The following is a 23767-nucleotide window of genomic DNA, read 5'->3' as shown; positions in this document are numbered from 1 at the left end:
TCCCCTTGTTACCTTCTCCAGATTAACAAATTTAGGAACAGCTCTTTCACAGGCCTCTTAGTTAGTTACCACGGTGTGTTTATAAGTCAGAGATTCATTGAAGTCACTAGCTCTTTACCGTGCATGTCATTTTTTCCATAAAGTGTGTCCTGAATTAACCGTGGGTCTCTTTTTCTTTGGTTTGCTGTCCTCCTTTAAGCCCCATGGTTTCCCAAACAGCACAACCAGTGCATTACAGTCTCCCATAAGTGGCTCCACTTCTGTGGGTCGGTGAAGCAAGCCTGTGCTTTTAAATTTAGTTTCGCCTTCCCTCCTACTTTCCTGAAAAGATAGCCATGGGTGTGGTGCTGTTCACTGCTACTCCAAGCATGTACTTGGCACATTTACAGCAGGTACTTGGCTTCACATGACCAAAGATTTGGAAAGAGGAGTGTTTTTATCGGTTTGTGTTTTAACATAACTGTGACAGAAAGATTTTGATTTCCTCACTCAAATTATGAAGGAGGTAAACTGGAAGCAATGGGTGTCGCTTACTTTAGTCTTGATTATATTGTACTTGACTTTTGAGGAAGTCGTTTGGAAGAGGTATTACAGAGCGGACGCTATTATTGTTTTTATGTTGATTAGCTAATTGACATTGGTTTCCATTCTAGGAAAAATCTCGAGAACAATAAAGTGAATAATTCTAAGCCAAAGCAATCAAAAAAGATTTCAGAAAAAACAAATTTAAAGGAAAACACTATAAGAAAGGTATGTAAAAATGTAACTGATTACTTTTAGCATGTCTTCGTTTACGGACCTTTAGCTCCTCTTATTTGATAACATATTTCAGGAGTAGTGTTTGATGTATTTTGAAATGTTACATTGTGATGCTTTTAACAATTTAAAACCATTTTACAGTTTGAACTTTGTATACGTGAACCGAGTCCACCCGGGCCCTAAGGAACGGACACAGGTGTTCCCAGCTTACTAACGTTCAGGCACTAAATGTTCACACTTAGTATTGGGTGTTGCCAGTCCAGTTTTTATAATTTGATTGATCACAGCGGGTCCGCTGCTCCATTATTAATTAACAGCAGCATGTTTTTCTCATGAAGGCCCTTTACAGATCGTTTCCTGTCTGTAGCAAACCTGAAGGTGATGCATGTTCACCTCACTTCATGTATTTCATAAGGTGCATCAGCAGCGTTGAAGCCCTTTGATTCTATCATTGTTTTACATTTAACTTACACTGCTGTCTCCACAGATACTCACACCGCAGAGCGTCTTTACGACAAGCTGTGGTTTGACTGAAAGCTCCGATCATGCGGGGGCACTGGTCTTTCCAGGGCTGCTCACTATATGACAGGGGTTGGCAGGGCGGGCCTGGGCATTGATGTGTATCTGAACACACGCAACATTTAATTTTTCAGCATGGCCCAGGCTACTAAAACCATTTTAGAGCACGGAAACGGTCACCCTATGGAGGTTTCTGTGTGCTATTTGCAACAACATCATATTCTAAGTGTATCCCAGTGAGAATCACTCGTCCGCTGATCTCCACTTTGTCTTGTTTGAACATTGTGTGCTGTTAGTATTTGAATCATAATTTTGTTGTCCACGTGGTTGAGATCTCTGTATCTTTATTACTGCCCTCCAGCAGGCTTGTCTGTGCATCCAAGAAACATTCAGGTCATGCTGCCAGCAGCCATCGATCAGCCATAGCAGATCACACGGGAGTACCCCTTTAAGTTAAAAGTGGAGATACCAATATGGGTTCCCCCTCAGTATTCATCAACAGTTGACCAGTAGGTCCATCAGTATGCAGTTTGAAGTTTGCAGTTTTAAGGCTCCTGAGAAATTAAGATCCACACAAACTGTTTCCAAAACGGGGACAAAATGAAGAAGCATTGGCAAAGCCAATATGTCTTGCCTACGAGAGAGCCATTGCCTTTGTCAGTGTTTTAGCCATGTAGTACAGCAGCATGGCTGAAAGAAAAGAAACAAATGTTAAAAAATAAACAAAATAAAAGCACTGTGACGCGGCGAGGGCTGGCTGCGTCATAGAAGTTTTTCTTGTATTTCTGGCGGGATGGAGGGTGTATGGGGCTGCAACTCTGACAACAGAAGGTGGAGGAAAAACACCGGCCGTGTCATAGCACTTTTATTTGTTGTGTATTTTACTTGCTGCCATGCCCCCTATGCACATTCTTGTAGGAGTCATTTTGCTACCTGAAAAATCAAAATAACGTATTGTGGTTACTCACCAAGACGTGAGTTTCTATAACAAGGGAAGTCAACAAATCAACCAGTCACAATTTATCATAGATCATCATTTTGTCCATCGTAAGTCACTTTTCCAAGTAACTAGTACTGCATAAAAAAATACATGGAATATGTTGAACTGATAGTCTTGCAACCAAGTCGAAACAACATAAAATTAAGCACTGTTGGAGAGAGGGTCGCCTGTTTAAAAAGCAATTGAACAGGCAGATGTTTTTCACCTGAACTTAGAACAGTTTCAGCAATGAACTGCTAACTTGAATTGGTTGATAGATAGTAGTTCTAACATCCAACCAAGAAATGCCCTTTGTTCTCTACTTGAGGCTTGATATGGAAAGAAAAAGTACACCTGCAACTTCTGCAAAGTGGGGGCCTAGGCCTTTCTGCCCCCTTCAGGCTCTTGAGTATCACCGACATATGCAAATAGTTTGTGTTAATTGAGGAAAAGTAAGCTACTTAAAAACTATCAAAAATATGGATAGAATCACAACAACCTGGTAAGATAGCTCAGCGGGCTAATGCACTACAGCTTAGGTTAGGTGTGTAAAGTGAGGTTCGGAGGTTCAAAATGTGGTCGACTGCTTTATCCTATAATGTGGCAAAGGTCGATACAAAGCAAAAGTACCACCTGGGAGGGCACTGCTTGTTATTTAGGGTATTTGGAAGCTGCAATGCTAGATCAGTACTTGGGCTCTGGCAGCAAGTAATTATTAATATACGTACATAAACGAGCCCTTGCTCTCATATTTAAAGGGGTATGCAAAAATCAAGTGGGTTCCTGTCCTTCACCTGCAGTGCATGGAAAACATTGTCTACTAATCCGATTAAATAATGAAAATAGGTATATTATCAGAGCCGTACCTGGACGGTAAACGTCTGTGGAGAACAGACACAGTAGCATAAAGATTTACTTAAGAACACATCAGAAAATGGCTCTTAATGCATAATTTGTAGAGCGATAACATGTTTCCCAATCGTCTGTAAAGAGTCATGACAGACTTATGCTTTTTGCAACGTGGCTTAAAGTTCTAAATAAAACTAAAATTTTAAAAACGCCATGAAGCGGCCACTGCTGACCACGTCATAGTGCCTTTTAGGGTCGAGCCTGCGCTAGCATGTGCTTGTGCATGTATATATTGCTTGCGAGACGCTTTAGTAGTTAGGAAAAGGGCTTGGAGCCCCGTCCATGTCACGTCAGTGTCTTTAATTGGTCCGTGGGCTTGCCTTTTAAAATCTGCTTGCTTTCATTAGAGGAAGGCATGCATACGTCATGCCTTTTCTGGTGGTTAGCCCTCCTCGAGCGCAGCGACCAAGTACTGAAAACATACGAGGTTTGCTGTTTTCTGTCCGGTTTGTGGACTACTTTTTATCTTTTTTCTTAGCGCGATCTCACTTGGCAGAAGTCGAGCACTTTGCATGACATCGATCCTGTTGCTTAGTTAATTGCACTTTTGCCGGTTTCGTAGATAATTGCACTTTTGCCGATAGGTTTCACTACGAGTGAACTGTAGCAACGCGATTGCACCCCTTTTTTCCATTTAATGTGGCAAGAAAAGTCCAGTTGGAAGTTTACAACTGCTAATAGCTCTAACTCTGAGAAATGCGAGACCCGTTGCATTGCAAATGCTTGTTTCCCTTATAGTGGTTGGGCGGGGTATTTGAATGAGCAATAGATACAAAAAATGGATGGGAAGGGAATAAGTGACACCAAACAGTGGGTGTGAGGGGAAGAAGCAACATTGTTAAGGAGTGGAGGGAATGGAAGGAAAAGAAGCAAATAAAGAAAATAGTACCTGAATCACAGTGGTAGCAATGGATGGACAGCAGAAGGAGAGTAATCAAGCTCAGGTAGTAGTTGCTCCATGCACTAGACGAAAGAAGAGGAAGTGACACCGGCACGGCCTTGCTAATTAGGAGGCAGCTAAGAAGAGAGACAATGAAGCCAACGAATGATAAGTAATAGGCTAGCTCCAAGAACCTTCTAGTGAACAATACCCCTCGCAGCAATAATGCGTGCGTTATGGGCAGGCAAGACCTAGAAAGTTGAATGTGTTACTAACAGAATCAATAAACACTTGTATAATTATTACGTATTAAACTGGAGAGAACAGTTTCAGGGGAACAGAGCTTATGTGCCCTAATCACACTTAAACACTCAACATATACCTTCATGAGTTTGTGTGTGGTAAGAGAAAATTGTTGAGATAACCAAAATCACATTTATACTTCGAGCTATCCTTGTGAGAGGAAAAAGATTTTATTTAATTAATTAATAAATCAAGTGTCCTGATTGTGGCACCATACCTGCAATTTGCCAGTACAAACTCCCTGCAATAGATAATGATCAAACTAAATTCAAATAAAAATGCTCCGGCTTCTCCAGTTGACGAAACAGCCTCCTCATGATGCCAGGTGGTTCCATTATAAATCCAGCACTAGGAGTGGTAAAACATCTCAACAAAGTTAAGTTTAAGGGCTCTAGATCAAGAAATGCGAATAAACCCATACATGGGGATCATGTTATTGAAGAAAGTTGTCAACTGCAATTATCGCACAATAAGTTCGTGCTGAAAAGAATAATAAGAACGCTACACCAGGGTCCGAATGATCACTGATTGCCGAGCAATCAATAACGCGTTCTATTCAGGTGCATTTAAAATGGGCAAAATGATAATAGAATCAACCGGTAAGTGACCCGAACCCCCCTGGCAGTAGGCAGAATTGCTTTAGTGTAAAAGACTATTTTACTAATTTACAACAGGTATAGCAGCACCCCTGTGCTTGAGCCCTTAACCCTCACAGTCAGGATCTTCAACCACAAGGCCAGAAAGAGAAGCTGCACTGTATAGCTCTTATACAGCCAATGCAATCAACAGAAACATCAGCATACATTGTAAAATCTAAATGCACCTCAATACCTCTTTTATGCATGTGTGCTTTGATGTGTAGCGATTCTTGCATTGGAAAACTTCATTCCTAAGTAGCTCTTGTTAAAGGGTGACCAGGCGTCCCAGATTTAAGGGAAAAGTCCCATGTTTCCATCATCTGTCCAGGCAAATTACACTTAATTTAGATCATGTCTGATTGCACACAGGGAGGAAAGCTTTTGCGTGGTCCAGTGTAGGATTAGTTAGCCATTTCATAAATCAATTTAATTAACACTTGTGATCCTGTGTAACCATTGCATTAAATTTTTCCATTTGTGCCTGCGTGTTCTATGTTGCTGAGCCCAGTCATTTTGTGGCACTCGGTGAATGTGAAATTATAGCCCTACTTTTTGTTTGTGAAATGTCACAGTTTTTGTTGGTTTAACACCTGGTCATATTATCTTGTTAATACATCTTCAATTTTACAGGCACAGTTTATAAACCGTCACTAAGGTTATACTCCTCAAACAAAGTTAGTCATCTTTCACATGTGAAGCCGAAGGTGCCCCTTTAAAACTAGTCATGGCAGGTTACTGGGTGGGTGAGTAATCATGTTTATTTTCAATCAAATCTTCCCGAAAACTTAAGCTTTAGACTGGAAATTGACATTGTGGGCTCTTTAAATAAACAATTCTGTCAGGACTGGAGACTTCGGATTATGCTACTCCTACTTTGCTGTTTGTTAACCAGAAATCGACAGTAGCCAATCAAAACAGACTTTTTAAACAAACTTTATTTACCATAAAACATAGCATGACATCCAATCACATGCACCAGTCCCCATGTCTCTGTTCTTTTAAATTGTAGTATCGTTATGTTGACCACTCCGCGCTAAGATAAGTACCTCTTTTCCTCTTTTATTAATGTGATTTATGCAATTTCTAGTGTTTTAGAGGAACTCGTGAGCGCACCCTTAGCTCACCGCTGCCATTTCAGCACTCGAAGGGGGTGCTCAGGAGGTGGGAAGCAGAGCGCTTGATCGCGCCAGGACAAATTGTCCTCTTTCCAGCTCGCCGCCCACGCGTTACCCGCTCTGAAGTAAAACCCTGGTAGTATCGGTTTGGGCGAGCCACACTGCCCCGCAAGAGAGAACCTGCACTTCCATCGTAATAACGACTATCTGATTCCTCGCTAAACGCTTCCTCTACGCCCGTGTTGGGCAAGAACAGAAACAATCTACAGCCTTCGCCTGAGGGGCCGACTACTGTCTCATGATACCTTTGACTCCTTGCAGCCTTGAGATACATAGCTCTATAATAATGCTATGGAAGAAGTGATTCCCTTCCTGATAGACATCCGTGTGGAGGCCAATGTCACCTCGGTCACACAGTCGGTCCAGAGAGCCCCCATGTTTGCCCTTCAGCCAATTACGCTCCTTCAGCAGGGGTATGATTTCAGTCCCTTTCCCCCTTCCCTGACACCTGGTGGTAACAGCTCACACCCAGATGTCGTATCCATGACAAACATGACCAAACACACCACACGGTCCTTACGTCTGCCGGTTTGTTTGCCAGGTCCCTATTATCCTTACGTCTCATGGTCGCTCCATACTTGTGCCTTCAGGGTGTCACAGCCCATACGGACGATCTTTGCATGATGGCTACTGCTCACAGGCCCTACCATCTACCCTCTCTTCTATTAACGGCCTATCCCATTCTCTCTCTTCACGCAACAACAGCCCAGACTTAGCTCCCTCCGCTTCAAGCGATGTTCCTTTTCCAAGTCGCAAACGGAGTCTCTCAGACCCTCAAGATCAATCCTCCTCTGGCATCTGCTTCCCTCCCTCAGCTGCCGGAACTGTCCTGGACTCCGACCCTGATGTGACCATTCATTTCCACTCCCACCAGGTGCACCTATCTATTGTGGCAGACCAAGTCCAGGTCCATCTTTCGGTATGTTTTGACAGGGAAGTTCATGTCAAAACCCGACTAGGCTGCACTTTGACTGACATCCTGTAAGGAAATGCCTCCTTGGCATGGTTACCCCCTAACTTTTTGCCTTTGCTGATGCTAAGTTATGATTTGAAAGTGTGCTGGGACCCTGCTAACCAGGCCGCAGCACCAGTGTTCTTTCCCTAAACTGTACCTTTGTCTCCACAATTGGCACAACCCTGGCACTCAGGTAGGTCCCTTGCAACTGGTACCCCTGGTACCAAGGGCCCTGATGCCAGGGAAGGTCTCTAAGGGCTGCAGCATGCCTTATGCCACCCTAGGGAACCCTCACTCAGCACATGCACACTGCTTCACCGCTTGTGTGTGCTGGTGGGGAGAAAATGACTTCGACATGGCACTCCCCTCAGAGTGCCATGCCAACCTCACACTGCCTGTGGCATAGGTAAGTCACCCCTCTAGCAGGCCTTACAGCCCTAAGGCAGGGTGCACTATACCACAGGTGAGGGCATATGTGCATGAGCACTATGCCCCTACAGTGTCTAAGCAAAACCTTAGACATTGTAAGTGCAGGGTAGCCATAAGAATATATGGCCTGGGAGGTTTTCACACACAAACTCCACAGTTCCATAATGGCTACACTGAAAACTGGAAAGTTTGGTATCAAACTTCTCAGCACAATAAATGCACACTGATGCCAGTGTGCAATTTATTGTAAAATACAGCCAGAGGGCATCTTAGAGATGCCCCCTGAAAACATACCTGACTTCTAGTGTAGGCTGACCAGTTCCTGCCAGCCTGCCACACACCAGACATGTTGCTGGCCACATGGGGAGAGTGCCTTTGTCACTCTGTGGCTAGGAACAAAGCCTGTACTGGGTGGAGATGCCTCTCACCTCACCCTGCAGGAACTGTAACACCTGGCGGTGAGCCTCAAAGGCTCACCCCTTTTGTTATGGCACCCCAGTGCATTCCAGCTAGTGGAGATGCCCGCCCCTCCGGCCACTGCCCCCACTTTTGGCATCAAGGCTGGAGGAGATAATGAGAAAAACAAGGATGAGTCACCCACCAGTCAGGACAGCCCCTAAGGTGTCCTGAGCTGAGTTGACCTTTAGAAATCCTCCATCTTGAGTTTGGAGGATTCCCCCAATAGGATTAGGGATGTGCCCCCTCCCCACAGGGAGGAGGCTCAAAGAGGGTGTAGCCACCCTCAAGGACAGTAGCCATTGGCTACTGCCCTCCCCGACCTAAACACCCCCCTAATTCAGTATTTAGGGGCTCCCCAAATCCCAGGAAATCAGATTCCTGCAACCTGAAGAAAGAAGGACTGCTGACCTACAAGCCTGCAGAGAAGGAGGAAGACGACCACTGCTTTGGCCCCAGCGCAAACGGCCTGTCTCCAACTTCGAAAACCTGCAACTAGCGACGCATCCGACAGGGACCAGCAACCTTTGAAGCCTCAGAGGACTGCCCTGGACTAAAGGACCAAGAAACTCCAGTAAACAGCGGCCCTGTTCAAAACCTGCAACTTCTTTGCAACAAAGAAGCAACTTCCAAAGACTTCATGTTTCCCGCCGGAAGCATGAGACTTCACACTCTGCACCCGACGCCCCTGGCTCGACCTGCAGAAAACCAACACCTCAGGGAGGACTCCCCGGCGACTGCGTGCCCGTGCTGCGTGCCCGTGCCCAGAGACGACCCCCCAGAGCCCCCACAGCGACACCTGCAGAGAGAATCCAGAGGCTCCTCCTGACCGCGACTGCCTGTAACAAGGGACCCTACGCCTGGAACCAACACTGCACCCGCAGCCCCCAGGACCTGAAGGAACCGAACTTCAGTGCAAGAGCGACCCCCAGGCGACCCTATGCGTAGCCCAGGTGGTGGCTGTCCCGAGAAGCCCCCCCTGTGCCTGCCTGCAACGCTAGAGTGACCCCTGGGTCCCTCCATTGTTTTCAATCTAAAACCCGACACCTGCTTTGTTCACTGCACCCGTCCACCCCTGTGCTGCTGAGGGTGTACTTTGTGTGCCTTCTCGTGTCCCCCACCCCCACCCCTCCGGTGCTCTACAAAACCCCCCTAGTCTGCCCCCCGAGGACGCAAGTACTTACCTGCTGGCAGACTGGAACCGGAGTACCCCTGTTCCCCATAGGCGCCTATGTGTTTTGGGCACCTCTTTCACCTCTGCACCTGACTGGCCCTGAGCTGCTGGTGTGGTAACTTTGGTGTTGCCTTGAACCCCCAACGGTGGGCTGCCTATGCCCTAAACTTGAGACTTCTAAGTGTTTTACTTACCTTCAAAACTAACCTTTACTTACCTCCCCCAGGAACTGTTGCTTTTTGCACTGCGTCCACTTTGAAAATAGGTTATTGCCATTTTTTACAAAGACTGTACATGATATTGTTTTCATTAAAAATTCCTGAAGTATCTAAATGAAGTACCCTACATTTAAAGTATTAACTGTAAATCTTGAGCCTGTGGTTCTTAAACTAAGAAAATATATTTTTCAATATAAAAACCTATTGGCTTGGAGTAAGTCTTTGAGTGTGTGTTCCTCATTTATTGCCTGTGTGTGTACAACAAGTGCTTAACACTACCCTCTGATAAGCCTACTGCTCGACCATACTACCACAAAATAGAGCATTAGAATTATCTACTTTTGCCACTATCTTACCTCTAAGGGGAACCCTTGGACTCTGCGCACTATTTCTTACTTTGAAATAGTATATAAAGAGCCAAATTCCTACACATCCCCACTAAAGTAAAGTTAGATCCTAGTTTGGCCCTCCGTTTAAAGTGCCCCCTCTGGCAGATACTTCAGATGGCAGTCCTCGCCACAAACACAGCTAACTCCGGGGATACCAACGCCCTTCCAAAAAGGGCACAGGGTCTTGTGGGCTTTCTGGGATGCGAACAGTCAGCAGTATCCATAGTGCAACAGCTCGCATAATCAATCCTTAACTACCCCAAAATAGCGAGCTTTGATACCACAAGTTCAGGCCCTATGGCCACAGACAAATTGCCTGACAACAGGTATTCTAATGACAGATCCTCCCTTGAGCACATATGTACAGCCTATGCCGGGTCCAGCATGTCCCGTTTTAGCATATCAAAAACAAGGGCTAATTCTACTATGCCTTGGACCTCTTGAAAAACTGCTGCAACGTGACGAGGCCGCTACAGCTTTAGGAGAGGTTCCTGTCAACCCCTAGTCGCATACAGTGTACCAGATTAGGTTACCAAGGTAAGTTGTAATCCATATTCCAAGTTATTTTAGAGAATAAGACTCCTGATTTCCTCATTCCATCTGGTTTTTCCTTGATTGTCACTCAGTGAGACCCGAGTAGCGGTGACTACATGCCTGGTGATGCTCTCAGTCGTAAGTGTTTTCCTCTAGGGAATCGCCTCCTATTAAACGAATGTAAGGTATACCTTGACTGATAGGGATGCTTAATTTGTTATTACAGCTTTGTTTCCATCGCCAATATGAGCGTTAATACTCTTAATTAGCGGTAAGTGTTCCCATTTGTGAGACTATAAGTTTGATTCTGTAGTTTTGTATTATATTTTCCATCTAATGTAAGACCCTGTTGGAAATGGCCCTTTTTGCAGGGTCATCTTTTTGCCTCCTTCCTCCTATTTTTTCTTACCTGTTTTGATTGGCTTTAAGACTCTGGGCACTTTACCACTGCTAACCAGTGCTAAAATGCATATGCTCTCTGTGTAAAGTGTACTGTTGATTGCTTTATCCATGATTGGCTTATTTGATTTACTGGTAAGTCCCTAGTAAAGTGCACTAGAGGTGCCCGGGGCCTGTAAATCAAATGCTACTAGTGGGCCTGCAGCACTAGTTGTGCCACCCGCATTAGTAGCCCTGTAAACATGGCTCAGACCTGCCATTGCAGTGTCTCTGTGTGTAGTTTTAAACTGCCAATTCGACTTGGCAAGTGTACCCACTTGCAAGGCCTCAACCTTCCCTTTTACTACATGTAAGGCACCCCTAAGTTAGGCCCTGGGTAGCCCCATGGGCAGGGTGCAGTATATGTATAAGGTAGGACATATGCTAGTGTGTTTCAAATGCCCTAACAGTGAAATACTGTCAAATTCGGTTTTCACTGTGCAAGGCCTATCCCTCTCATAGGTTAATATGGGGGCTGCCTTTAAATATCCTTAAAACTCAGATTCTCTTTGAGAGCAGATAAAAATATGGAGTTTAGGGTCTCTGAGCTCACAATTCAAAAATACATCTTTTAGTGAAGTTGGTTTTTAGATTGTTAGTTTGAAAATGCCCCTTCTAGAAAGTAGGCATAATCCTGCGTAATCCATTCTGTGACTCTGCCTGTGTGTGGATTCCCCGTCTGGGTCAGTTTGACAGTTGTACTGTTCACACCTCTCCTCTAGACAGTGACACAAAGGTGGCTGGGGTGTAGCCTGCATATCTTGATTAGTCATCTGTGCTGGAGGGGGGGGAGGAGTGGTCACTCACACCTGAAAGGACTGTGCCTGCCCTCACGCAATGCCATCTCCGACTCCCCCTGGTGAGTGTCAGGGGCCTGGCCTGGACAAGGAAGGATCTTGCAAACACTTGAGACTTTGCTTTGAAGTTTGCCAACTTCAAAGGCAGAACTGGGTATAAGAAGAAGACCCAAAACCCCAGACTTTTAGAATCTTTCTGGAATCAAGAGGAACCTCTGCAAGGAGAAGGGCTGTAGTACTGTCCCTTTGCTGTGCTGCTTTGCTGGACTGGCCTGCAGTTGCTGCTTCTGCCTGAAAAGAGTGCAAAGGGTGAACTTTGCTGTGTGTCCTGCTTGAGAAAATTCTCCAAGGGCTTGGAGTAGAGCTTGCCTCCTGTTGGAAGTCTCAGGGACACCAAAGACTTCAGTTTCCTCGACCCGCAGCACTGTGTTTTTTGTGCTGTTCAAGAGGAGAAACCACTGTGCCACCGGCGGCCTGCACCGTGACCTGCCAACGCCACACGCAGTCGCATTGCCCCGCTTTGCACCATGACCCTGGTCTCCCTGACGACCAGACGACTTAACTGAGCCGCTGCTCGCACTGTGACCTGTGGGCCCCGCAGTCCGGCATCGCGTACTCACGCCGTAGCCTGGGCATCCCCGATGACAACGCTCCTGCCGACACCGGCGCCGCTGCCTGCACCGTGGCTGTGGACACCGCTCGTGAGGTACACAAAGCATCATCCCGTCCCGCACCGCAGCCCTGGTCCACTGATGCCAGCACCATCGACTCCTGTGTCGTCACCAGGCATCCTGCCTACACCGTGGCCTGTGGACACCGCTCGTGAGGGTCACGAAGCACCATCCCGTCCCGCACTGCTGGCTTGGGCCTACCGACGACAGCGCTTCAGCAATGACAACGCCACTGCCTGGTCTCACCGACGCAGCTGGACGCTGTCACTGAGCCGCTGCCTGCACCGTGACCTGTGGGCACTGAGCGTCGCATCTTGCCGCTTCACACCGCAGCCCCGACGGCATCCACGCCGGCACACCTGACTTCATCAGCCTGTAGTTCGATGCGCAATGCTTGTGACCTCAAGGACCCGACGACTCCTGCAACGACTCCAGAACCGACAGCGCGACGCCACTCTCCAGAGCTCACCGGGAGGATCACAACGCCCTGCAAATCCAAAGTACTGTTTGTGGGTCTTCCTGACACCGTAGCTGGCTTGCAGTCCCGCGGGCGGCCTGAACTGTTGGTTATGTTCATCACGGCGTCATGATAGCCCCAGGTGGAGCTATTGACTTCAAGGAACTGTATTTTTGAGTAAATCTTGTAGAATTCATATTTTTGTTATTGTATGTTGGGTTTTTATCGTATTTGGTCTTGTTATATATAATTAAATATTGGCAATTTTTCTGAAACTGGTGTGGTGTCCGTTTGTAGGGTTTTCAATTATTATTGTGTGTTATGTGCAAATGCTTTACGCATTGCTCCTGAGATAAGCCTGACTGCTTGTGCCAAGCTACCAAGGGGGTGAGCAGGGGTTATCTGAGCGGGTATCTCCCTTATCCTGACTAGAGTGAGGGTCCCTACTTGGACAGGTTGCAAACCAACTGCCAACTAGAGACCAATTTTTAATAGACCCTAATAGCTCATCGTTAAAAAGAGCATTCGTACTCTGAATTAGAGGTTTGTTCCCATGCATCAGAATACAAGTTTAATTCTGTACTTTTATAAAGCTTCCATTTGATGTAAGTTGCTATTGGCTCCTCGGCTAAGTGTTCCATGTTTGGCCCCTCTTTTCCTGGTTTTGTATCCTCATTTCACATGTTGGGTCCTCATGGTCTGCAATTGAACGAACAAGGACTATATCTAAAGAGAATCTATTTTTATTTTCTCTCAAAGCATATGGGGCCAGATGTAGCAAAAAAAAAATTGCGACTCGCATTTTGCGAGTTGATGCGACTCGCAAATTGGAATGCAGGGAAAAAAACAGTGCCGAAATAGCGACTCGCACCCGGACTCGTAACGCAGTGTGCGAGTCCGCAGATTGCGAGGTCGCTTTTTGCGAGTGTGCAAAAAACGAACTCGCAATTAGCGAGTAGATGTCGCAAATTGCGATTACCTTGAAAATTGATTACAGGTGCAGCAGAACACTCCAGAAACCACTCCAGAACACTCTGGAAACACTTCCTGGCACATGATGATGACATCACAGCCAGGACGTTTACTAATACACCTGGGAGGAGGCAGGACCACACCCTTTTATAACTGCCGAATTTCACACAGGACAAACAGCAGCTGCCATGGAGAGAACACCAAGGAAGAGGAAGCTGAAATTCTCTGAGAGGGAGCTGGAGGTGCTGACAGAGGAATGCTGTCAGCACTATGATAACTTGTTTGGGAGATCAGCCCTCAATGTTCCTGAAGCCACCAAGAAACAGCTGTGGCAGGACATACAGGACAAGATTAATTCCCTGGGGGTGAGCCATAGGACCATAGACGACATAAAGAAAAGGTGGTATGACCTCCGCTCCCGGACCAAGGAGAGGGTGGCTGAAAGGCTCCGGGAGATGAGAGGCACAGGAGGGGGACCATCGTCTGTGCCACCACCCACACCCCTGGAAGAAAGGGTGGAGGAAACCTTGGAGCAGGAGGCAGTGTCTGGATTTGGGGACCTGGACACCTCAGAGCCCAGCACATCAACCGGTGAGTACCATGTGATATGCCTGTACCCCTATCAATGCCATACCCCCACCCACCATGTACACAGGGGCATGCACAACCAAGATAGCTCCATTTCAGGGTAGCAAATGCCAGAATGATGCATTATGGGAAATGTAGTCAAGTAGGCAGTTCATAGGCAAATGTTTATTATGAAGTGTGCAATAGATAGTAGACACTGACAGTCTGTTCCCCATGTCCCACAGGTCTCCAACAAGACACCACCAACACTCCAAGCAGCCAGGCCCATGAGGACACCTCAGGACCCGCCAGCACCCCCACCTGCACGGTCAGCAGCATCCCTGCAGTAGCCACACCTGCTGCAACAATTCCACAAGAGGCTGCCCCAGCAACAGGCAGGGATGAGGCAGGTGGAAGCACAGGGCAGCCACCGCTGCGCAGGTGTCGCAGGTCCATACCATCAGGGCTGCAGTCTGCATCCGGGCTACTTCCTCCCAGCACCAGTGAGGCACATCTGCTGCGTGGTCAGCGCCTACAAAATAGAATTTTGGGGAGGATTAGTGGTGTGCTGCACCGCTTCGTGCGCAATAACCATGCCAGCATGCAGCACCTCAACACAAGGATGGACATGATTTGCAATAACACTGGGGACCTTGCCCTTGCCATGAGGGAACTGGCGGGAGGACTACTGGCCCAGGCCGAGGGTGGGCGGCGCAGAGATCGTCAGCTCATGCACAGACTGGACAGGATGGCCACATCCATCGGCAGGCTCGCCATGAACACCACAGGCCTGTCGAGGAGGACAGTTGGGCTGCAAGTGGAGATGGGCCATTTCGCTGGGGATGTGGCTAGGGGCCTGGGACGTCTGACCCACATTATAGAAATGATGGAGACACGGGAAATGTCGAGGGGCACAGGGGAAACACCCCAGGACAGTGAGGAGGGCTCGACAGTGAGCAGTGTCTCTGTCACTGACAGCAGGGTGCTCAGGAGTGGCAGGCAGATCACCACGGAAGCACCAGGGACCAGCCAGGCTGGCAGGAGGGGCAGAAGGTCTTAGAGATCACCCTGGACCATAAAATGTGGCACATGACGTGAATGTGCCACATGCCTGGTTAGCATTTTCATGCCCATGGACAATCAGTACTTATGAATAGTTTCATTAATGCACTAATAAAACAGTTATTTTTGTTCCACTTAACAAATGGAGTTTTTGGTCAATAGGTGAGTATGGTGGGAGTTGACACGTACCGTCCAAAATATTGTGTTGCAATGTGTTCCCGTCTCAGTCTGCCTTGATTAGCTATACTCCTATCCCCATGATGGCGATGTGGTTGTTCTTGCTCTTCATCATCAGGATCTGGGTCTGCAGGGGTGAGAGGTAGCCCACGTCGGGTGGCTATGTTGTGGAGGATGGCGCATGCGACCACAATTTTGAATGCGGTAATGGGGGTGTATTGGAGGGCACCTCCACTGCGGTGGAGGCATCTGAATCTTGCCTTCAGGAGTCCGAAGGTGCGCTCGATGAGGTTCCTGGTCCTCTTATGTGCACTGTTGTATTGCCTCTCTGAATCATTGCTGGGTGTTAAAAACGGAGTCATGATCCAAGGCCTAAGAGCATATGCACTGTCACCTGTTGGGCACAAAAAGTACACTGTTAGGAAGTCCAGATTGTCGTGCACAGTGACCTGTGTGTATGTCTGCAAGTGTCTGTGGCTCTACCTAGGAGGTAACCGTCTCCGAATTCCCCACATTCCAGGCGTTGATGTATCCCACTATGCCTAAACATGTATGAGTCATGGGTACTGCCTGGAAACTTAGCTACAATGTCCGTGATGACATAATGGGCGTCACAAACAACCTGAATATTGAGTGAGTGGGTACACTTTCTGTTGCGGAAAAGGTGTTCTAGATTAGCAGGGGGGCATATTTGAATGTGTGTCCCATCTACACACCCTATGACATGGGGAAAGTGGGCAATGCGGTAAAAGTCCAGCTTAGTGCTGTTCATTTCTGCCTCATTCCTTGGTAAGTATATGAAGTGGGACATGTGCGTGACTAAGGCATCTAGGAAGGCCCTGAGGAACCTTGACACTGCACTTTGGGATACCCCACCTGCCACAGCAATGACCCCCCGATAGCTCCCTGAGGCCAAGAGGTGCAGTGAGCATAGCACTTGCACATGCGTAGGGATGGCGCAGCCACGCAGAGTCTGGTGTTCTAGCTGTGGTTTGAGTAAATCTATTAATTCTAGTATGGCTGCGCTGCTAAGGCGGTATTTGTCATAGATCTCTTCCTCAGTTTGCTGAAAAAGAGTCTGCCTTGTTCTATATATCTTCTCCTGTCTGTGGCCCCTCCTCCTCCTCTTCTGGGCTGCGTGGACTCTCCTTCTCACTGCTATCAGGTATATCTCCGCCATCTCGTGTAACCCAGATGCCTTCTGGGTCTCCTTTTATACTTTGGTAATGGTTACCACCTGCTCTGAGTTAGTGGTAAATGGGACATGCAAACTGGGCTTTTTGCGACTAGTCGCAATTTGCGAGTTGCAATTGCATAAGGTTTGCGACTCGCAAATTGCGACTTGGTATTTGCGGGTCGCAAAATGGGGTCGCAACGGATGCGAGTCGCAAACGGGTCCCATCGCTTTTTGCAAGTCGGAAATGGGCTTTTTGCATTCCATTTCCGATTTTGCACTGTCGCAAATAGCGATTCGGCCCGTTTGCGACTCGCAAAACTTTGCTACATCTGGCCCATGGTTTCTTGAATGTCAGTTGGCTTCAGTGTCAGCCCAGTTCTTCTTCATTCTTCATGAGCTACACACGGGCCAGTTGGTCTTTTAGTTCATTCAGGCCATCTTCCTGACTCTCTTTCTACTCTACAGTATGTTTTCTTTCAGATGCTTTTCCGTGGTGCAAGAGTGAGAGGCTGCATACGGACAGATCTCCCCATAGGTCAGTGTGCCTCGCAAGCTTTCACGCTGAATAACTCGGTGATGTTAGTTTCAGGTATAATGATACATTGGTCTCTCCGTGCAGCATTTGTAGCAGAGAGCAGCCATTACCTTTCCTGTACGTTTCTGGTCTAATTGGGGAATGAAAGTCCCTAACCTATTAGTTTATGCGGATTATATTAGCTTGGGGTTGTTCATTTCATGCTTGGGGGTTTACCTCAAAGGAGTCCCACTTTTCATAGTTTTTTGAGTATCCCGCTGTAACTAGGTCACTGCTATTCTAATATTACAAAATACGATGTATTGCGTACTGGTGGGGAAGTTTACTGAAGGATTGGACCCATAGGCCTTTGTCATTGAAGGCCTTCTACTTTTTTAAATGTCTTCTGGCATCCTATTCTTGTTCCTTTCTAGTGTCTCTAAAGGTATTGTTCTATACTCTCCAATTGTGACACAGAAATTATATTCTTTTCTCTTTTAGATTATAATCACTCAGCTCCTTATGCTTTGAGAGCCCCCACAATGGCACAATTTCCCTTACCTCTCAGACCTCGTTTTTCAAGGCAAGCAGGCCTGAGTCTCCTCTCCTATGTTCGCAAGTCTGTTTCTCCTTCTTTTTTTTTTTTTAAATATATTTATTGGTTTTATTTTTCAAAATATGATACAAATTGTTCAATTTGCAACCACAGGATAAACCAAAACATTGACTAATTATCTACGTCATGTAACAGTTACACACCCCCCTAATATGCACTTCCCGGAATACTTCTAATCTTGCAGTATCATTTCTGGCTGTACCCTCCATGGGTTTATCCTTCATTTTTTATTTTACATAGGCATCCGCTTGAGACCAGTGTGGACCTTGCTTTACGTGTATGGGTTCCCTAAATGTCTAAGGGAGGCCTCAACTAGATTGGTGTATGCGGGTGGCTCCCCTGGTTTTCTGCTCCCCACACATCGCTAAGGCTGTGGTGACATAGATTTAATGGGCGATTTATTATTAGACAAATGGGGGGAGGTGATGTGCCCATTCTGTGGTGCCTGGGTATCCTATGAATTTTGTTTCCGAGGTTGGGGGGTGCAAGGGAACTTGTGCTGTGTTTGTTGCGATTACGCGTGCCCCGATTCAAGGCGGCTTCTCATCGTTTTTGGCCTCCAGCTTTGTCACCATATCCTCCCATGTAGAGCATCCTGTGTGTTGTCGCCCTTCACGCACCATTCTTTTTAGTACCTGGTATTCAGTACGGGCCCAGCGTATTATTAGAGAGTGCCAGGATTTCAGATCAGGAGCCTTAGAGGCTTTCCAATGCATTGCTATTAACCTTTTGTACATTAAAAAGGCCAGATCTACGAATTTATGTAAATGTCTTTGTTTTTTTGGTCTCTTCCTTAGTCCCAGCAGACAGGACCCGGGGTCTGCAACCAGTACAAGTCCCGTTAGTCCAGATACCTCCTCTACCACCTGCGCCCAGGCCGTTTGTATATTCGGGCAATCCCATACCATATGATAGAAGGGTGCTGACGTTGATCTACATCTGGGGCATAGCGATACTGCATCAGGGAACATGCGCTTTATTCTGGCTGGGGAAAGATATGTTTGATGCGTGTAATTAAATTGGGTGTATCTAAATCTGGGATTCCTTGACACACCTCTGATGTGGGATAGGGCCTTGGGCCAATCATCCAGTAGGATCGGAGTGGGGAGTACTGCATTCCATCTGCCCCATGCTTTCCCCGTTTGCGTATCTGGGGTCCTGTTGAGGGTTTTATATAGATTGGAAATTATTTTTGTTTGGTCACTATATTGTAGGAGCTGGTGGAGCACAGGGGAGATCTCTGGTTCCGAGGTGCCCATTCCCCATATTTTCCTAATTTCGTGACATACGGCATGATATGTCAGGAACTGCCCCGTATTTATCTCCGTGAGGGCCTGGAGAGCCTCGAACGTCATTAATTTCCCGTCTTCATAGCAATCCCCTACAGTCAGTATTCCTGCTTCATTCCACAGCTTCACAGCTTGCATCCCAGCTGCATTTCCCACCAATAGATAATTCAGCGGGACGTGTGGAGAGTATGGAAGCTTATCCGCTCTTTTTTGCACGTATCTGGCCCAGCACGCGTACGCGGCTGCGAGCAAGGGGTTGACCAATGCCCCTCTAACGGGCTTAGACGATAGCCAATTTAAAAGGGGGGTCCCGTTCCGCTGAGGCTCTAGGCTCATAGGTTCCGCTTGCTCTGGTCTGTGGATCCAATGTTGGACCCATTGAAGTTGTGCGGCTGCGTAGTATTTTTCAAAATTCGGAGTTCCTAGGCCACCATTATCCAGCGGATGTTGTAATGTGGATAGCGCCACTCGCGCTCTGCCACCACCCCAGATAAGCTGCAGCAACGCTGTGTTCAGATTACTAAAGAAGCTTTTGGGGATGATTATCGGCAGGGCCGCAAAGTAATATAATAACCTAGGTAGAATCAACATATTAGCAATCGCCACCTTGCCGGGCGGCAAGAGGGGGAGCTTGTTCCAGAATTGCAAGGAGCCTTTTATGGAAGTTAGCGCCTTCCCCAGGTTGCCATCTCTTAAGTCTTCCGTGGCATGGTATATGTTTATCCCTAGGTATTTGAATGTTGTAGGGCACCACTTAAGGTGTCCTACCTCTGGAGGATCATGGTTGTTGGGAGCCCTTTTTACCAGGGGAAAGACACACGACTTCTCCCAGTTTACCACAAGTCCGGACAGGCCTCCAAATTCAGCCAATAAGGATATTACGGGTGGAATAGCTGCACAGCCGTTCCTGATATATATCAAAGCGTCGTCTGCATATAGTGAGATCGTGTGGTGTAACCCATGTCTGATTATTCCCCAATTGTGCTCCATGAGACGAACTTTTGCCTCTAGCGGTTACATTGCTATGGCCAACAATAGCGGGGATAAGGGACAACCCTGCCGTGTCCCCCTAGTGATCGGGAAACTATCAGAAATCACCCCACCTGACTTCACCCTCGCGCTCGGGCTAGAGTACAATGTCCGAACCCAGCGGATGTAATTTGGGCCTATTCCCAAGCGAGCCATCGTGGCCAGCAGGAAGTCCCACTCGAGCGTGTCGAAGGCCTTTTCTATGTCTAATGAGAGCACCATTTCCTCCTGTGCATTCTTGGGGGTATCTCCTATTATACTCAGCAACCTACGAATATTTAGGAAGGTGTTACGCTTAGGGATGAAGCCGCTTTGATCTGCATGTATCAATAAGTGCATGAGGGGGGCTAACCTGTTGGCCAGTATTTTGCCTAATATTTTGCAGTCTGTATTTAACAGCGATAGTGGTCTATAAGATTTCACATCCGTGTGGTCACGACCCTGTTTAGGGAGTACCACTATCATAGCTTCCCTTTGAGATATGGGTAAGCTTTCTTTATTCCACGCCTCCTGGAACACTTCTAGCAGGTGGGATTTCAGGCTGGGTAAATAGGCTTTGTAATATTCCGAGGGGAGGCCATCCGCGCCAGGCGCTTTGTTCCTGGGCAGCTGTGCAAGGGCTAATTCTATTTCTGCTGCTGTTATAGGGGTTTCAATTCCATCTCTGTCTATTTGTGGTAGTTGGGGTAGGAAGGAGTCCGCCAGAAAGGCCTCTAGCTGTGTAGCTGTGCACGAAGTACGTTTAGTGTATAAGTTAGAGTAGTAATTCCTAAACGTCCCGTTTATTTCTGCTTGTGTGGTAGCCATCTCTTGCGCGCCCACCCGGATGGCCCCTATTGGAGCCTGCTGTCTATCCTCGCGGAGTAACCACGCTAGCATTCTGCTCGACCTATCTCCTTCCGTTTGCAACCTGGTTAAGTAATATTTATAGTCGTGGCAGCGTAGCCTGCTATCTGCCTCGTTGTATTTTAAGCGCTTGTCTTTAAGGACAGTGCTGGCAATTTCCCCCCGTGCTACCGCTACCTCTGTGATTCTCAGCTCCTTCTCAAGTTTGCTAATTTCCGTCTGTAAGGAGCGTCTCACCCCCCACGTAGTGGACATGCATGCTCCGCGAACCACTACCTTGTGGGCATCCCATTCTATTGCCCTGGTTGTTGCAGACATAGCGTTTATTTCCCAATATTGGTCTACAGATTTCCCCAGTGTTGCAGCGAATGCTTGATCTTGTAGAGCCTCCGCCTGGAATCTCCAAGTGGGGATTGCCTGCCGTGCCCTGCCCCAGTTCAGAGTCACCCGCAGAGGCGCATGGTCTGAGACTGTCTTTGCCAAGTATTCGGATTCGGTGGACAGCGCCCCTATTTCACGGGTGCCCCATACTATGTCAATTCTAGTGTGAGTGTTATGTGGGACCGAGTAAAATGAATATTCTCTTTGCTCTGGATGGCCTAACCGCCAAACATCGTATAGGCCCATAACGTTTGCCCATTCTTGTAGGGGGATTGTAAGCTTCCTGCTGGTTGATGCACTCCGGTGGGCGCTATTTCTGTCTAATGCTGCTACTGGGGTACTATTAAAATCACCTCCCCAGATGGCTAGGGGCATGGGGTGGGACAGCAGCGTTGGGGTGAGAGTGGTAAGAAAGCCTGTGATGTTACTGTTGGGGGCGTATACCCCGACCACCGCCAGTTGCTTGCCATCTAATCTGCCCTCCATTACTACGTACCTCCCTCCCTGGTCTATATTGTGTGTTGACATGAGGAATGGGACTCCCACTGCTATCCAAATCAGCACCCCTCTCGCAAAGGACGAATATGTTGTGCCTATTAGCTGGCCCCCCCCATTTCACGCGCAGGTCTCGTAAATCCCCCTCTAGCATATGTGTCTCTTGCAAAATAGCAATATGCACTCCCAGTCTCTTAAGTCGAGCATGCACTCTAGCCCGTTTGCTCGGCGTCCCAAGGCCCCTGACATTCCATGTTAAAATAATATACTGGTTCCCCATATTGCTTCTAGAAGACACCATGTAGGGTGCCGGGGGGTATGTTGCTGTATTGTGGGCCTGGGTTTAATATTGGCCCACCTGGTCGCTGCCTTACTGCTGCTAATATTTAGATATAGCGAGTGCAGGTTCATCTTTTGTGCATTAAGTGATTCCGATCGCTGCATTTCTACTAAACTGTTTATCCCCACCCACCTAGTTGATCCCCCTAAACTACTTACAACTATAGTGAAACTACAAAACTTAAAAATGTGTAACATAACTTTTATCCAGTTGGATTTGCATAGTGGGATTCTCATACCTTGCAGATGTGGCTCTTATAAGGGGCTCACATCATGCCGCAGACTGAGTCTGCCAATATCTACAGGCGCCCCCCCTTGGCATATTTCCGTTCCCTCTGGCCCCACCCACCCGTCACATGCCACCTATTCGTACCCCTGTTCACTTAGCTTAGTATTTATATCAAAGATGTATATTGGCGGAAGCACTTTATCCCCACATCTCGGCTGTGTCGTGGAGTCTCCATAAATTGTCCAGTAGCTATCGCCATCCCTAGTATACACTCCGGACCTGAGCAGATGCTTTATAGTTCATCAGCAGATCTTGGGGTGACCTTCGGCCCATCTAGTTCTCTTGTTACCGTGGATGCGGAACTGGCTGTGTCTGAGTCTGGTTCCAGCTCCACGAACCCGCCGGGAGTTATACTGCTGCTTTGCATGTGTAGCGGCGTCTCTTTAAGCACTTTTGCTCTTTCCTCTGCTGCTTGCCAGTCGTTGGGCTGACCTCTGGCACGCCGTTTGGATCGCTTCCCTGCAGTGGGTCTGCGCCATTTCTCGTCCCCTTCTGCGTCTTCCCGGGGGTGTGCAAAGCCCTTGGCATGGAGCCATGTCCAGGCATCCTCGGTGCTGGTGAATATATGGTTGCGGTCCTCCATCACTACCCTTAACTTGGCTGGGAAGAGTAGGGCATATTTTATGTTCTGTTCTCGCAAGCGTTGCTTGATTTTAACAAAAGAATTACGCTGATTTTGCACTTCTTGCGTGAAGTCTGGGTAGGCATTAATGTTCGAGTCTTCATACTTGAACGGGCCCTTATTGCGGAATTGTTGCAGTATTGCGTCTCGATCTCTGTAATTCAAGAACCTGGCAATCAGTGGTCTGGGGGACTGGCCGGGGGCTGGAGGCCTACCCGGGACTCTATAAGCCCTTTCAATCGAGAAAAACTTGGATGGAGCCCCATTTAACACCTCCTTAATTAGCCACTGTTCTAGGGAAATTTCAGTTTCCGGTTGACGCATACTTTCCGGAAAACCCAGAAATCTCACGTTGTTTCGGCGCGCCCTACTCTCCGTTTCCTCAGATCTTCTCCAGAGTATCTTCAGCTCTTCCTCCATGCGCTGGATTTGTTTTTGGTTCCCTTGCGCTATTGGAGTTAGTTCCGCTATTTCAGCTTCAGTTGTTTTTACTTTTTCGGCTAGGTTACGGTGATCCACTCGTAGAAGATTCAAGTCTTGTGCCACTGCATCAATTCTGCCCTCCAGGGACGATTTAGTGTCCAGTATTGCCTGCAATACTTTCTCGAACTGGGCAGAGTGCGCTAGAAGTGTGCTTTCCAAGGATTGTAGGGATGGGCCAGATTGTTGATCTGTAGGCGTTATCGCTTGAGTGGATCGATCTGGGTTCTTG

At 47.4% G+C, this 23767-nt stretch overlaps 1 protein-coding gene across 3 annotated transcripts in view; it reads left to right on the top strand.

The window, feature by feature from the left end:
- The window catches only part of CENPU (centromere protein U), a 427790-nt gene that overhangs the window by 149344 nt on the left and 254679 nt on the right, over positions 1-23767 (top strand). For all 3 annotated transcript variants that reach the window (XM_069199521.1, XM_069199511.1, XM_069199530.1), the window contains one exon: positions 654-750. In XM_069199521.1, the coding sequence (XP_069055622.1) occupies positions 654-750 (97 nt within the window). The remainder of the gene's footprint in view (positions 1-653; positions 751-23767) is intronic.

The sequence above is a fragment of the Pleurodeles waltl genome, chromosome 1_2 (assembly GCF_031143425.1).
Source record: "Pleurodeles waltl isolate 20211129_DDA chromosome 1_2, aPleWal1.hap1.20221129, whole genome shotgun sequence".
NCBI lineage: Eukaryota > Metazoa > Chordata > Amphibia > Caudata > Salamandridae > Pleurodeles > Pleurodeles waltl.
The sequence above is the reverse complement of the archived record's forward strand: the minus strand, read 5'-3'. Positions and strand labels throughout refer to the sequence as shown.